Here is a 15,889-nt window from a genome sequence, read left to right as displayed (position 1 = left end):
AGTCAGACACGACTGAAGCGACTTAGCAGCAGCAGCAGCAGCATGAAATCTCTCCCTCAGAAGATGACCACGATGGTCACCCAAGTCCTCTCTTCTATGGAGAGAAGCAGCCCCACTTCTTCAGCTGTTCTCTCACTGTCCGATTATTTCCTTCTGATGAGGCTGCAGTTTCTCTGTGGCTTTTGTTACGTGCAGGGGACACCTGTCGTTTCATGGCCACCCATCATCTTTCTCTATTTGTAGAAATCCACGGTTTAGGTCCTGTCTCCCTAATGCGGCAGTAAGAACTGAAATTCCCAGCCTCCCCTGTACCGCAGACACAGTCCCATGTCTTAGGTTCCAGCAGTGGGTTTCACTGAGCTGAAACACTGTTCTCGCAGATGGAGGCAGAAGCACTGAGCATCTCAGGGAGGCTGAGTTCCTGGTGCAGGAATGGTACAGGTGCTTGTGGGTGTAGTAGTCACAGAAATCAAGCCCCTGGTAACTGCAGACCTGCCGTTGTCAATTCCTGCCTTCGCAGTATCTGCTGGCAGCCCTGACAGCAATGGCTTCATCAGGACTTTTCTGTGTCACGGTTTGTAAGTTATTCCTAAAAGCCTCGTCTTTCTCTAACCCTCTCAACAATTGCATGAATCATCTATGGGAGCATATTCACTACCATGCGTAAAGTAGGTAACAAATGGGAATTTGATGCATGACTCAAGGAACTCAAAGCTGGGCTCTGTAACAACTAAAGCAGTGGGAGTGGGTGGGACGCGGGAGGGAGGTTAAGGAGAGAGAGGTCATATGTGCACCTGTGGCTGATTCATGTTGATGGATGGCCGAGGCCAATACAGTATTGTGAAGCAATTTTCCTTCAATTAAAAAAATAAGTTTGGGAAAAAAAATAATATCTTTGAATAAATTCCTTTTTTGTCTTAAATTAGCTGGAGTTGCTTGCTGCTGGGAACCCTGATTCATCCAGGCCCTCACTGGACACACAGCTCCAGCAGGGATCCCTCCAGAGCACAGAGAACCATCCCAGCCATCCTGCTTCTACTGACGAAGCCTGGACCCAGATTAACTCTCCTGAGTGACCATGCCACACACCTGACTCACATTAAATTTAACGGTCAACTGAAACCCTCACACTTCTGGGGCAGGGACTCACTCCCTGGTCCAGGGAATTTCTAGGAAAACAGACTTTATGTAGTTCCTTATTACTTGTTCAATGGAAAATGGTGTCTGAGCTTCCCCCCACCCCCAACCACGATATTTAATGTATGAGAGTGATGCCTTTGAAGTGCTGAAAAAGTGCAGTCATTCCCTTGACAAGGAAAGGGAGGAATTATGGATGAAATCCTGCCCCCTCCCTCCCCTGCAGCACATGCTGTCGGAGTCTCAAGGTCACCCGGCAGCCGTCTCAGGCAGATGCTTCTCTCTTCCCTCTTCACTATCAAAGTGTTTTCAAGGGAACCACAGAAGGGACAGCTGCCTTTGATTGTTCCCTTCTTGATCCTCCTGGGTCCCTAACCACTCCCAGGGGTCTCCGTGAGTGCAGAAAGAGGCCTCATAAAACAGCCTTAAAATAAACAAGAATTTTCTCCTTTTCTTCTACTGCCTGCCCTGAAGGAAAAAGGGAAAAGAAAAGCGAGGGAGAGGGTGGGTGTTTGATGGCAGAGAGGAGAGTCCCTTATGCATCTTACAACATCAGTAAACACCTGTGAGATAAATACATTTGATTTAGACCCAACGTAGATCAGGAAAAAGGGAGGGTAGTATGAAGTTCTGTGCAAATAATTCCTTAGGGATAATTCTGAAACCACCTAGAAAAACAGAATTTGAAATGATTTCCCCAGATGTACTAAATGTCTTCATGGTCTGGGTCAGAAAGACAGGCTCATAATAATCCACCTGGCCTTTCTAAAGGCCAGGTGATAGAACAAAAGCCCCAGGTTGGTCTGGCAGCAGAAAATGTTGGAGATGAATCTCCACACTCTACACCTTTGCTACTCAAAGTGCGGTCCCTGGACCAGCAGCATCGGCATTACCTGGATGCTTGTTCAAGATGCTGAATCTCAAGCTTGACCTAGCCCCACTGAATCAGAACCTGCATTTCAATGAGATGCCCCATAATGTATATACAAAGTGAATGTGAGAAACCTTTTCCAATACCGTCAATGAGATGTTTGGGAAAAGTCAGTCAGTCTTAGAAGGACCTTTCTGCAGAGCTGAAAGACCCAAGTGAGCCCAAGTGAGAGCAGTGGCTCTCAGTGATTCATCACCCACACGGAACTGTAGGACTAACGTCATGGACAGCCTCCCCTCAGTGCTGTGGGGTGGGGCAGTCGTGTCCAGCTCTCAGGAGACACCGTTGTCTGGGAGCTCTGACCAGAGAGGCAGCTGCCACAGCCAAGCTGTCTCACTGCCATACTTCCTGACACGCTTGTGCTTTTGGTAAAAAGGAGATGGGACACTGGGGAATACTACTGAGCAACACAAAAGGAACAAACCCTTGACACACGCAATATTAATTCTTGGATGGATCTCAAGGGCATTGTGTCTGAGTGAAGAAAGCCACTTATTATATGGTTCCACTTATAGGACATTCTCAAGATGACAACACTACAGAGAAAAACAGATCAGTGGTTGCCAGGGGTTCGGGATGGTGTGTGTGCAGGAAGCGGGTAGGAGTGACTATAAAGGGGCAGCACGAGGGGGAATCTTTGTGCGGATGGAATAATGATTGTGGTGGCGGTTAAACACACGTACCACGTCATAAATGGCTTAGGGCCATAAACTCACATTGTGCCCATGGCTGTTTTCATGTCTGATACTATACTGGAGGCCCTTGAGATGTTCCCACTGGGGGAACTGGGTGAAGGGCACACAGAACCTCTCTGGACTCGCCTTGCAACTTCCTGTGAATCTATATTGAGAAACAAAAAGTTAAGAAAACAAAAGGAGATGGCAGTCATGAGGCCATGATCTGGTGAGATGCATCCTTATAGTGACATATCCTGGGGGCCTTGTTTGTGCTTGTGCTCAGTCGCTAAGTCGTGTCTGACTCTTTGAGACCTCATGGACTGTAGTCCGCCAGGCTCCTCTGTCCATGGGATTCTCCAGGCGAGAATACTAGAGTGGGCTGCCATTTCCTTCTCCAGGGGGTCTTGCCAACCCAGGGATCGAACTTGTGTCTCCTGCTTGGCAGGTGGATTCTTTGCCATTGAGTCACCTGGGAATCCCGGGAGCCTTGTTGCAAGGCTTCTTTACTTTCCTGCCTGTTTTAACAGAAGACATCATCATCATACTCTGAGGTCCCTTTTCCTAAGTCCTCCTGCATGCAGTCCAGAACGTTCTATCACACTTAAACAGCATCACGACCATTCTGAGATATCTATCTATCTAATGTGTAAATGTAGTAAGAGGAGCGTGTGTGACATGTCCCAGCAGAACATCAGCTCAGAAAGACTCTCATTTTGAGTTGAGGAAACAGGTTTAGAATGGAGAAGAGGCCCTGCCAAGCTCACCCGAGCAGCTGACGGCAGCGATGGGCCCAGAGGTGAAATCTGGTGGCCAGCCTGGAGCCCTATGTTGTACCACCTGCCTCCTGTCTTTGCAGCTGAGTACCAGAGATTTGCAATGGCATTAAAATTCAGAATGCATCCAAAGGTTAACTCCGAAAAGCAACATCCAAAGAACGTATCAGCGACATCAGGGCATCTCTTTTAATTGCCTATTCACGCAGGCAGATAGTCTTTTCATATTCAGAGCTAAACTTAGAGATGTGTCCTTTTGCGGGGCTCTGTTATCTGACTGCCTCATCAGGAATGGGAACTAATGTGCAATGTGATTGCTGAGTTTGAGTTCTATTTTTTTTTCCCTATGAAGCAGGAAGTTTAAAATGTGCTGGGTTATTTTTAAAGAGGGTGAAAAAATAGGCATCCTACCAGCTTCTGTAACGGCCCTGTTGAAAGGCACGTGCTGCTTTATTCAGGCACTGGCCAGCTGGGAGGAACAGGAGTGGCTTGAAGTCTCACTGGGGAGGTTTCCTGGTGGACGGATTGGGGATGAGTGTCCCTACACTCAAGTGGCGGCAGAGGACATGGGCTTAGTTGCTGACTTGATGCGGACAGAGATCTTGGGGTTTTTTTTGGCAGTGATATCTAGTAGTTTGTTTCCTTTAGGAATTTCATGCTCGTGATCAGTCGTATCAGACACTTTGCGACCGTGTGGAGTGTAGCCTGCCAGGCTCCTCTGTCCTTGGGATTTGCTAGGCAAGAATACTGGAGTGGGTTGCCATTTTCTGCTCCAGGGGATCTTCCCGACACAGGGACCGAACCCCATGTCCCCTGCGACTCCTGCCCTGTCAGGTGGATTCTTTACCACTGCGCGCTGCCTGGGAATGACCGCCCACTCCAGTATTCTTGCCTGGAAAATCCCATAGACAGAGGAGCTCACTGACTCGATGGATGGGAGTCTGAGTGAACTCCGGGAGATGGTGATGGACAGGGAGGCTTGGCGTGCTGGGATTCATGGGGTCGCAGAGTTGGACACTACTGAGCAACTGAACTGAACTGAAGCAACCTAGTGTGCAGGCATGAAAGAAAATCTAGTTGAACTTGGTTTCATTAAGTTAAACATTTCTTGCTCACCGACATTGCATAGGGTACTGTCCTAGGAACAAGATTTGCAACACAATTGTTTTGGTGCAATTTTCTCACAGCCCCTGGAAGAGCAGCAAAACCCTAGAGAATCATAAACCACCATGGGGGAACACTGCAGCAGAAAGTTCCAGAAATGAATGGCAAACAGGTCAATCTTCCTTGTGTGAGTTATCAGTTTCCTCTTCTCTCTGCCCAGTCTCAGAAGTTCAGAACGCCTTTTCTCTGCTACTGCAAGTGGAAGCCCTGTCAAAATACCTTCTCTAATATCCTCCCAACAACCCTGTTAACTAGCTATTTTTTTTTAAATGCAGTTTAAAAAAGATGAAAATGAGAACTAGATGGTGCAGTAACTTGTCCATCAGTTCAAAATGAATCAGGGGCTGAATCAGCTGAGACCACGAACGTTTCAGGTTTCAGACCTGCATTGGATCCTGGTGCTGTGGAGAAGCTGGGAAATTTCTCCCTGACTTGAGCCCTGGGGCCAACAAGCCCAGGAAACGCTCCCCCAGTTGGGGAGGGTGTCCACCTGGGGCCGGTGGGAAAGGGAGTCAGGAGTGGGAGGATGTGAATACATCTCTGACCACTCAGCTGGGACTGAGGCTGGCGTATGTAAGGCCAGGGGCAGGGGGAGGTGAGTTGGGACCCCAGGATGATTGAAACAGATTTTTTTTCTCAAAGACTCACCTAGGATCCTTACCCTATATCCATGCCCAGAGCACACAGCCTGAGGTTAGTAAATACTGTGTGTTAACAGCCTACATGAGACAACCCTGAGTGAAACATCACCCAGCTGGAGTTAAAACTTTTTGCCTGAGGCTTCCCAGGAAATCTCAGGGGTGGAGAGGCTCGCAGATCTCCTCCAATCCTTACCTGTGGCCTGACCGCACTTTCTTCCAGCTTCTGCCTTCTTGTGTTGGGAGCTCACACCTTTATCTTGGTGCGATTTGGGTGAAGAATCCTTCTTCAGGGGAGAATGGGTGGCACTCAAACCTGGTGTATATAAGAACCATTGCAAGCTGAGAGGGAGGGGGCAGCAGAAGCCAAGTAGAGCCGTTTGTATTGATACTTGTGGCTGCAGGCGCAGGAGTCATGTGATTTCTCACTGCAAACGGAAGGGGTGCACGGAGCTGAGTGGCCAGTGGGGAGGCTCCCCTGCCTCCCCCAGATACTAAGGGGCCCTTGTACAGTGGCTAAGAACTGAGTGAAAAAGCCCCCTGCCGGACAAGTGAAAGGCAAATGTTGCAGACACTTTAGCTTCCAAAAGGAACACATTAAATGCCTTCTTCACACTGATGCTACACAGAGGGTGATGCACAGTTAAAAATAAACTGACCTTCTGTTCTCCTGGCCTGACTCAGAATTCTGGTCCCTGGCACTCAGTTGCTTGGGTTGCTTCCTAAAGAAGAAACAGATGTCGAGTGCTAAGCAGGGGTGACCAGCCCTTGCCAGAGGTGCTTGTGACGTCTGCTGTGTACTGGGCCTCACTGTCCCAGGCTCCAGGGGACTGCCTGGGCCTCTCCCCAGCTCCCCAGAGGTCTCAGTGGGTACAGCAGGAGTCCTCTTCTCCACCAGACCTGGGCTGGGTCAGGAGCCAGAGGGGATCAGCTGGAGACTTGGTTTGACCTCCCAAGGGTGAACTTTGACCCTCCATGACCCTCACCCCAATCCCAGAATGCTACCCCCATCCATAAACATCATTTCATGCTGGCCCTTGGGGCGGGGCATGCCAGGTTGAGACAACCTGTTTTCCTCCACTGCCCACCCCTCCCCTCCCAAATCTTGGTCAAGGCACGCAAGTGACACTCAGAACTCCACTCTCTGCGGACGTGTTCACTGCAGGAGGCAAAAGTACTTCCAAGTGGCACCTATATGTCCTCTGCCTGACGGGAAGGAAATCCAAGGGTAGCACCCAGAGGCGTCTGCAGTCCCAGGGGCTAGAGCTTGGTTAGCCAAGTTCTAGTTGGCAGAGCAGAAGGTGCTCAGCGACACGAGCACCTATCTTGTGCCTTCTAGATAGCGCCTTCATTTCCCTTGACTTTTTTCCTGCGGGGTCATCTTTTCCGATTTCTTAACCGAGTGACTTTCTTAGGCTACAGCTGGGTACGAGTTCACAGGTACCATAAAAACAATGCGCGGCTTGGGAAAATCATTTCTTTTAATGACAGAGAAAGCACACCAAACTATAACAGAAGCCCATCAGGAGTTGCCACTGTACATAATCAATGCCCAAAGGCCCTGAGCTAGCATCAGACATTCACAGGGAAGTCAGGCGCAGTTAAGGAAACATCCAGGCAGCATCTCTGAGGACAGGAGGAGGTGAGAGACAGCGAAGACTCAGGACATGCTGTGTATCTGTAACTTGGATTCCTCTGTAGACAGTTTGTTTTTCCCCCCTTCCTCATTGGATGGTAGGGGCTGGGGAGGTTTGCAAACGACCAAGTGGAAGAGAAGCCTTGCATCAGCATCAGAGAAGAGCCAATACTGTAGACGGACGTGGCCCGTGTACGCCATGGGTCATACCCAAGAAACAGGACTTGACCTTGGTCCTCTGAACAACGGCTCAGGGGCTAGTACAACGTTTGAACAGCAGCTCCTTTAGACTCTGGGGTCTGTGCACAAGTTCCCAAAGGCATGCTAGGAAATACGTTTATCAACAAAACTTTGCCATCCCAAAGGGTAAGAGTCATTCTCCTAGTTTTTAACCGCATGTTATCTAGGTTTCAAATGAAAGGACAAGAAAGAAAAGGCAGCAACTCAGAGATTGTTTGGAATATTGTGGCACTTCACTAATCTCTTCTGCTTATAATATATGGCAGAGCAAACGGAACCCTGTCGATATAAACTTTCATTATAGATAACCCTATACTGTACACTCTCGGAATACAGAGAGAATCCATCCTATCATACATCTTTCATCTTTAAAAATAATCTAACGTAGTCATATTCTCTGGCTAGTAACAAACTATTAACATCTTCTGAGAATACAGAGAGACCTCTGGGATTAATAGTAAATTCTCCAACGTGCCCCGCCCCCCATCCCCTATGCAGCATCATCTATGAACACATTTCTGCAACAGCATCTCAGGGACATTCATAACTATGGAAGGGAATGGATATGTTAGTTTCACCAAATGGACTTTTAGCAAGAAGTGATGGGACATTTTTACCTTGGCAAAAATGAAGCACAAACATAACAGTTTACAGGTTCGGGCCATGCAAATGCATGTGTGAATTTTTTAATGTGGGGGGATTTTATTCTTACCCCGAAACCACAATCAGCATGCAGGTTTTTTTTTCAACTATTGAGTTAGAGATAATTGTTGGCAGTGCAGCTCTTTTGTGTAACCATGATCACTAAGGCAAGGTTATTATTTCACCTTGTGTAGAATATCAGCAATATCTTGTCAGATGCATGTTTATACAGTACAGATCTGCTACTTACTGTTTTTTTCTTCAAAAAAGAAAAGAAATCTCAAAACACAGATCCCTAAACACAATTCAGTTGAAAATGAACTGTTAAGCTTTTAGAAATATATTTTAAACTACAAGGCTGCCCTGTTTTGGGGGTTTTTTATATGAACATTTTAAAAAGTTCCCACCCCTAAAAATTTGTCTTCGTTATTGGTAACAGTCTCACCAATTTGCTATCATGTTGACTCTTACGGAACTGCAGCTACTAAGGTCCTTAATGTGTAATAAATATAATGCTATTCAGGGTCAGTACGGTGAAGTTCTCCAACTGTCAGCCTGGAACCTGAATGACCTTTAGTCCTCAGTCCACCCACTGGGCAGAGGCCCTTGGCAAGGGGTGTCCAACTGCCGCAGGGGGGCTTTCAGATGAGGCCAGTGTGGCTGCCCCCCGGCCTTCTACCTCTGGATCCGGGTGCACTCGGATCTGTAGGCCAGTGACATGTCCTTTGTTTCTCAACAGGAGCTCACGAGAGCTGCATTTGCTTTGTCAAGAGCAGCTGAGGCAGTAGAGGCAGCTCCTTGGCTCAGCCAAAAACAGATGCCAGGTGAGATTTGCAGGTTCGTGTGAAGCCAACGCAGCAGCAGAACTGGCAAGTCCCCGGGGAACATTCCCTGGACCGGACGTCTCATACAACAGAACCTTTGGAAGATGACAAGTGGATTGACTGAATCCTGATGGCCAACGTCCTCTGTAAGTCCTGCAGCACATCCTGGCCCGTGCCCTCGCCATTTTTGTCATATAGGAGCTGCTTGAAGGCTTCATTTTCGATAAGGACCATCATGTTTTTGAGAAAGTAGCCTTCACAATATGCTGACAGCTCTGTGACTCCAAGAAACTGTGGAGAGGAAGCACGAGATGGTTATGTTTCTGAAAGCACCTGTTTTCATCTATATTCTGGTGAATACCTATTAAGGTAGCTTGACCGCGACAGTGGCCCTGATTCTGTGTCCTTTATTGTATTCACCCCAGTGGACATGACCTTGTAGCTCCTCCCATCGGAGGGCTGAGTTCATTTCTCCATGCCTTGGCCTTGTGAGTTGCTCTGGCTAAGAGGATGTAGCTGTGTGAGAGGTGCCAGTTTGGAGCTGGCTTGAAGTGTCTGTCTGTGCTTCTGCAAGCCCTCTCCCTGCCTGCAGACACAGTTCTAATCTCTTTACATGATGCATGCATGCTAAGTTGCTTCAGTTGTGTCTGATTCTCTGCAACCCTATGGGCCACACCCCTCCAGGCTCCCTGTCCATGGGATTCTCCAGGCAAGAATACTGGAGTGGGTTGCCATGCCCTCCTCCAGGGGATCTTTCTGACCCAGGGATCAAACTCGCATCTCTTACATCTCCTGTATTGGCGGGCAGGTTCTTTTCCAGTAGCGCCACCTGGGAAGCCCCCATAGAAGCTGCTAAATATCTTACCATGCAGAGGACAGACCCCTTGGCAGACAATTACGTAGCTCACATTATCAATAGTGCTAACGCTGAGAAACTGATGGAGAGACATAGTTCCTGACAGACTAAACCAATACAGCAGGGCTGACATCAACCTGCCTCATGTTACAACCCCAAGCAGAAGACTTGGCAGACGGCAGACACCGTACGGATTTGCTGAATGTGTGAATGAGCAGTTCACTCTCACAGTTACAGTACCAGCAGCAAATATATATTGAGAGCATCATGCTTAGACACTTTATGTGCATCATCTCATTTAATCTTCAAATTTCCTTGAGGCAGGTACTGTTACCACCTCTGACTTATAGATGAGGAAACTGAGACAAGAGAGTAGCTGACAAAAATTCAGACAACATGTCAAAGGCAGAACCAGGAGGTGAACCCTGTAACTCAAGTCTTGAAGGCTGTGTGTTTAACCATTAGGATGCACTGCCTCTAGCCTGATACCATTAAATCTCAGAAACGTGCTTGCTAGAGGAATTCATGTTTGAGATGAAGAAACAAATGTGGGTATGAGGGCTGGCTGTCTGTCTTCAGGCCTTTTCTTTGGTTTTCAAAGCTTGCAAGTCTCTCTCTTGCCATGAGCTGCATGCTCAGAAGTTAGTTATGTGCTCCCTGAGATGATATCCTGCTGCTTTATTTAGATGCTGAATTATCTAAATTATCTGAATGTGGAATTCTTTGTTCTGAACTCCCTGATATTCTGTCCATTAAGCCACAGATGCATTTCCAGCTGCTTGCTGTGGATGGTGGAATGATAATGAGGCAGTGCCAACAGGGCAATGGAGGAATGAGTGGGAGACTTGGATTCAAATCAGGGCTCCCCCATTCTGAATTTGTACCAAAGCTGCTTTATTTGGCCTTTGGCTTTAGGTTCCTTATTTTCAAACTGGAAATTATGTCCTCGCATCATGGACCTGTTGGGGGTACTGAGTGGAACGTAACTGATGGTGGGACTCTGTCATCTGCACACTTAGGGAAGGCAGGATAGCAAGGGCACTGAGGGAGGGGGCTCTGGAATTTACTCCAGACTGTACCATTCCAGCCATCTGCTGCTGGGTGAGCTATTGAACCTCTGTGTCCCAGTATTCCTATCTCTAAAATGGGGGCAAATAATAATACCCACCTAATAAGCTGTTGCTGGCCTTAGGTGAGGTGATACATGGCACATTCGGAACAGTGGCTGTTTGCAGTCAGCATCAGCACTCACTCAATATTAGCTGTCATGCTAAATGTACACTATTTATAATTATTACTCTCATCTCACTCATTTATATCCAGGGTCCCACGTGGACAAAGTAGTGGCTAGGTTAGGATAAGGGGAATTGGCTGTATCTACAGAACCTAGTTCAGCTAACTGGCCCATAGTAGGACCAAGCCTGTAACCTTGAACTCACTGACCCCATGTGATAATTCAGTGAGCCAATGACCTGTCTTCATAAAAATCATATGCAACTTTGGGCAGGTCAAATCACTTCTCTGGGCCTCAGTTTCCCAAACCACAAAATGTGGGGGCTTGGACTAGTGAGTACCATGCTCTTGAGTATTTAAGACGTGGACATACCAGCTTATTCTGTGAGAGGCTTAGGGAGCTTATTGAGGTTTATCAAGTGAGTAGGTTTGTTATTACCCAAATGTTACACAGATGCATAGTATCCTGGAGCTGGAAGAGTTCTTGCTGCTGCTGCTGCTAAGTCGCTTCAGTTGTGTCCGATTCTGTGCAACCCCATAGACGGCAGCCCACCAGGCTCCTCCATCCCTGGGATTCTCCAGGCAAGAATACTGGAGTGGGTTGCCATTTAGGAATGTTTTAATTCTTTCAAGATGAATCCAGTTTTTTGAGTTACAGAGAAAAGGCCTCATTGTACATGTGGGGAAACTGAGGCTCAGAGTTGCCTATCTCTGATTCTGGGGACACAGAGAGTCCCCTTCTCTTACCACTCCTAGCTACTTGCTTTGTATAGGAGCGTTTCTTATTGTAAGCTAGTGTAATTAGAGAATAATAAGTACTTTCATGCGAAGAGTTGACTCATTGGAAAAGACTCTGATGCTGGGAGGGACTGGGGGCAAGAGGAGAAGGGGACGACAGAGGATGAGATGGCTGGATGGCATCACTGACTCGATGGACGTGTCTCAGTGAACTCCGGGAGTTGGTGATGGACAGGGAGGCCTGGCGTGCTGTGATTCACAGGGTTGCAAAGAGTCAGACACGACTGAGCGACTGAACTGATCTGATCCAAGTTTATACATGGTGATATTTACTGAATGGTGACTATACATCATATGCTTGCCTACTTTTACATATCTAATTACAGACAGAACTGGGACTGGAACTCTCACCATCTAGACCAACAGTTGACAAACTACAGGCCTCAGTGCCAAATGTGGCCCACTATCTGGTTTTATAAATAAAGTTTTATTAGGACACAGCCACACCCATTCATTTGTATATTGTCTCTGGCTGCTTTTGCACTACAAAGGCAGAGCTGAGGAGGATCAAAGTGACCACATGGCCTCTGTGAATATATTTACCTGGATTGTCACAGAAGAATTTTGCTGACTCCTGTCCTAGACAAAATTTTTTCAAGTGCAGAGACCATGTCTTACCAGATGTGTATTACACATCTGAATACACACATTCAAATATGTATACAATTCCTGGTAAATAGTGGGCACTCAATAAATACTAGGGAACAAATCCCTTGGTTTCCAAACCCATGTTCTTCTCATCACAGTGCCCCATTGAGTTTACTGCCTTAGCTTAGATTCAATTTGATGAACAGGCTTGTTCTTTTTCTCAAGCTGAAAGACACCCTGCAAGAGCCATCAGAGGCTCCAGAGCCTCTTCTTCATGACTGAATAGTTTGGGACAGCTTTGCTAGGAAAACAAAGATGATGAAGCCATGCATTTATGGGCTGGACTTCTCTTCTCAATAAAACTCCACAGATGTCGCCAATGGTTATGTGCACAACAGAAGTAATGCTGCCAAGAACTTGCTGATATTTGAAACATGGTTGTTAGTACCTAAATGCCTGCATTTCTGAGGGTTCCAAACCAAGTGTTGGTTTCTTTCTTTTCTGGCTCTTTTACTAAACCAGCCTCAGTCTGCAGCACAATCTGCCAGTAACAGAATCCACATGGCAGGTGACTGTCAATGCTGCAGGATCCACAGCACAGGGGAAGCAGCGCATAGAGGGGGCACGGGGTCATGAAGGGCAGGTGTTGACCTTGGAAATGTCCCAGGATGAGGCTGAGAGGGTAGGCAGAAGCTGGCGTCTGCAAAAGGCCAAGCTCTGGCTGCAGAGGCACATACATGAAAGAGGCAGTTCTTTGCCATAGGTGCTGTAAGCCTGTAGCACAAACGTATTCCCAGTCCGGGCTCACGTTGCGTTGGCTGTGTTATTAAATAGCAAGAGAGCTACAGAAGCTGCCTGCCAAGGAGGCTGAAGTGATTAAAATGGGGCTGTGGCGTGCAGGCCTTGCTGCATTCCCAAGGACACAGGCCACGGCAAAGCCACTGTGGATGTGGGGTTCACAGGGCAATTTGGGCATCCATGGCCAGGGGACGGGGCAGAGGAAGGTGAAACTAATCAGGCCCTCTTCCTGGGTAGAGAGTTTTCTCTGGATGCTTTTTCTGCAAAGTAACCAGTTTAAGATAAAAAAATTTTTTTGTTGTGTCCCAGGAAACCAGGTTTTGGTAAAAGCCTCATTTAACCAAAACACCCACTGCTAGTGGGGAGCAAGTAGCCTCCCTGTATCTTTTGATTTACTAATGACCAATCAGAAAATCTTTTGAGTATCAAGAATTATCACAAATATTTCAAACATGTATTAGGCCAGACTGTAAACACAAGGAAGAACCTGTGCTCTGAAGTGAGGTCTACCCTTCTAGGCATATACACCCAAAGAACCGAAAGCAGAGACTGTAATGGATATTTGCACACCCCTGTTCACAGCAGCATTATTCACAGTAGCCAAGAGGTGGAAGCAACCCAAGTGTACACGGATGAATGCATGATATATGGTATATACATACAATGGAATATATTCAGCCTTAAAAAGAAATTAAATTCTGACACATGCTACATCATGGATGAACCTTAAAGACATTGTGCTAAATGAAAGAAGCCAGCCACAAAATAAGCCAAACAAATACTGTATGATTCCACTTAATATGAGGTACCCAGAGCAGTAGAACTCATAGAGACAGAGGGTAGGATGATGGCTGCCAGGGGCCATGGAGGAGGGGGGAATGGGGAGCTTGTATTTAATGGGTATAGAGTTTCAGTTTAGGAAGATGAAAAGTACTGGAGATGGATATTGATGATGGTTGTACAACAATGTGAATGTACTTAATGCCGCTGAGTTAGACACTTAGAAATGGTAAGTTTCGTGCTCGCTTCGGCAGCACATATACTAAAATTGGAACGATACAGAGAAGATTAGCATGGCCCCTGCGCAAGGATGACACGCAAATTCGTGAAGCGTTCCATATTTTTTCCACGCACATATGGACACCTTATCTTCGACAAAGGAGGCAAGAATATACAATGGATTAAAGACAATCTCTTTGGTGCTGGGAAATCTGGTCAACCACTTGTAAAAGAATGAAACTGGACCACTTTCTAACACCATACACAAAAATAAACTCAAAATGGATTAAAGATCTAAACGTAAGACCAGAAACTATAAAACTCCTAGAGGAGAACATAGGCAAAACACTCTCCGACATACATCACAGCAGGATCCTCTATGACCCACCTCCCAGAATATTGGAAATAAAAGCAAAGATAAACAAATGGGACCTAATTAACCTTAAAAGCTTCTGCACATCAAAGGAAACTATTAGCAAGGTGAAAAGACAGCCTTCAGAATGGGAGAAAATAATAGCAAATGAAGCAACCGACAAACAACTAATCTCAAAAATATACAAGCAACTCCTACAGCTCAACTCCAGAAAAATAAACGACCAATCAAAAAATGGGCCAAAGAACTAAATAGACATTTCTCCAAAGAAGACATACAGATGGCTAACAAACACATGAAAAGATGCTCAACATCACTCATTATCAGAGAAATGCAAATCAAAACCACTATGAGGTACCATTTCACACCAGTCAGAATGGCTGCGATCCAAAAGTCTACAAGCAATAAATGCTGGAGAGGGTGTGGAGAAAAGGGAACCCTCTTACACTGTTGGTGGGAATGCAAACTAGTACAGCCACTATGGAGAACAGTGTGGAGATTCCTTAAAAAACTGGAAATAGAACTGCCTTATGATCCAGCAACCCCACTGCTGGGCATACACACTGAGGAAACCAGAAGGGAAAGAGACACGTGTACCCCAATGTTCATCGCAGCACTGTTTATAATAGCCAAGACATGGAAGCAACCTAGTTGTCCATCAGCAGATGAATGGATAAGAAAGCTGTGGTACATATACACAATGGAGTATTACTCAGCCATTAAAAAGAATACATTTGAATCAGTTCTAATGAGGTGGATGAAACTGGAGCCTATTATACAGAGTGAAGTAAGCCAGAAGGAAAAACATAAATACAGTATACTAACGCATATATATGGAATTTAGAAAGATGGTAACAATAACCCGGTGTACGAGACAGCAAAAGAGACACTGATGTATAGAACAGTCTTATGGACTCTGTGGGAGAGGGAGAGGGTGGGAAGATTTGGGAGAATGGCAATGAAACATGTAAAATATCATGTAGGAAACGAGTTGCCAGTCCAGGTTCGATGCATGATGCTGGATGCTTGGGGCTGGTGCACTGGGACGGCCCAGAGGGATGGTATGGGGAGGGAGGAGGGAGGAGGGTTCGGGATGCGGAACACATGTATACCTGTGGCAGATTCATTTTGATATTTGGCAAAACTAATACAATTATGTAAAGTTTAAAAATAAAATAAAATTAGAAAAAAAAAAAAAAAAGAAATGGTAAGTTTCATGGTAAACGGTAAGTTTCACATTGCATATATTTTACCACAGCGGAAAAAAAATCTCAGTCACAGTCGTGTGACCTTAAGCAAGTTACTTCACCTCTCTGAGCCTCTGCTTCCTTATTACAACATGGATTAATGAAAGGATTGTGGTGAGCATTAAAAAAGGTAATGCAACAAGGCTCTAAGCACAGGGGCTGTACATGAAAAGGGCTTAGACAATGTTGACTTAAGACAAAATAATATCTCAACCACGACTTGTTTTTTTTTTTAACAACAAGCAGAATAACTGTTATTCACATCAGTGGTTCCTCTACAGACTGTGGATGTGGGAGGCATATGTGCTGAGCTCCAGTTCTATCAAAGAGGCATG

The 15,889-nt window shown here is 46.2% G+C and overlaps 1 protein-coding gene and 1 non-coding gene across 7 annotated transcripts in view; one reads left to right on the top strand and one right to left on the bottom strand.

Annotated features, from left to right (window-relative positions):
* Positions 1 to 6,783: 6,783 nt before the first annotated feature.
* The window catches only part of BTBD11 (BTB domain containing 11), a 332,136-nt gene continuing 323,030 nt past the window's right edge, over positions 6,784 to 15,889 (bottom strand). For 5 of the 6 annotated variants that reach the window (XM_024992023.2, XM_059886625.1, XM_024992025.2 and 2 more), the window contains one exon: positions 6,784 to 8,953. In XM_024992023.2, coding sequence (XP_024847791.1) covers positions 8,744 to 8,953 — 210 coding nt within the window. In that variant the 3' untranslated portion in view covers positions 6,784 to 8,743. The remainder of the gene's footprint in view (positions 8,954 to 15,889) is intronic. The other variant, NM_001205745.1, reaches the window with a different exon arrangement.
* On the top strand, positions 13,954 to 14,060 carry LOC112446892 (U6 spliceosomal RNA). Its single transcript, XR_003034971.1, has one exon. It is a non-coding gene; the product is annotated as a U6 spliceosomal RNA (small nuclear RNA).

This window comes from Bos taurus, chromosome 5 (genome assembly GCF_002263795.3).
Source record: "Bos taurus isolate L1 Dominette 01449 registration number 42190680 breed Hereford chromosome 5, ARS-UCD2.0, whole genome shotgun sequence".
Classification (NCBI taxonomy): domain Eukaryota; kingdom Metazoa; phylum Chordata; class Mammalia; order Artiodactyla; family Bovidae; genus Bos; species Bos taurus.
This window is presented reverse-complemented; position numbering and strand designations above follow the sequence as displayed.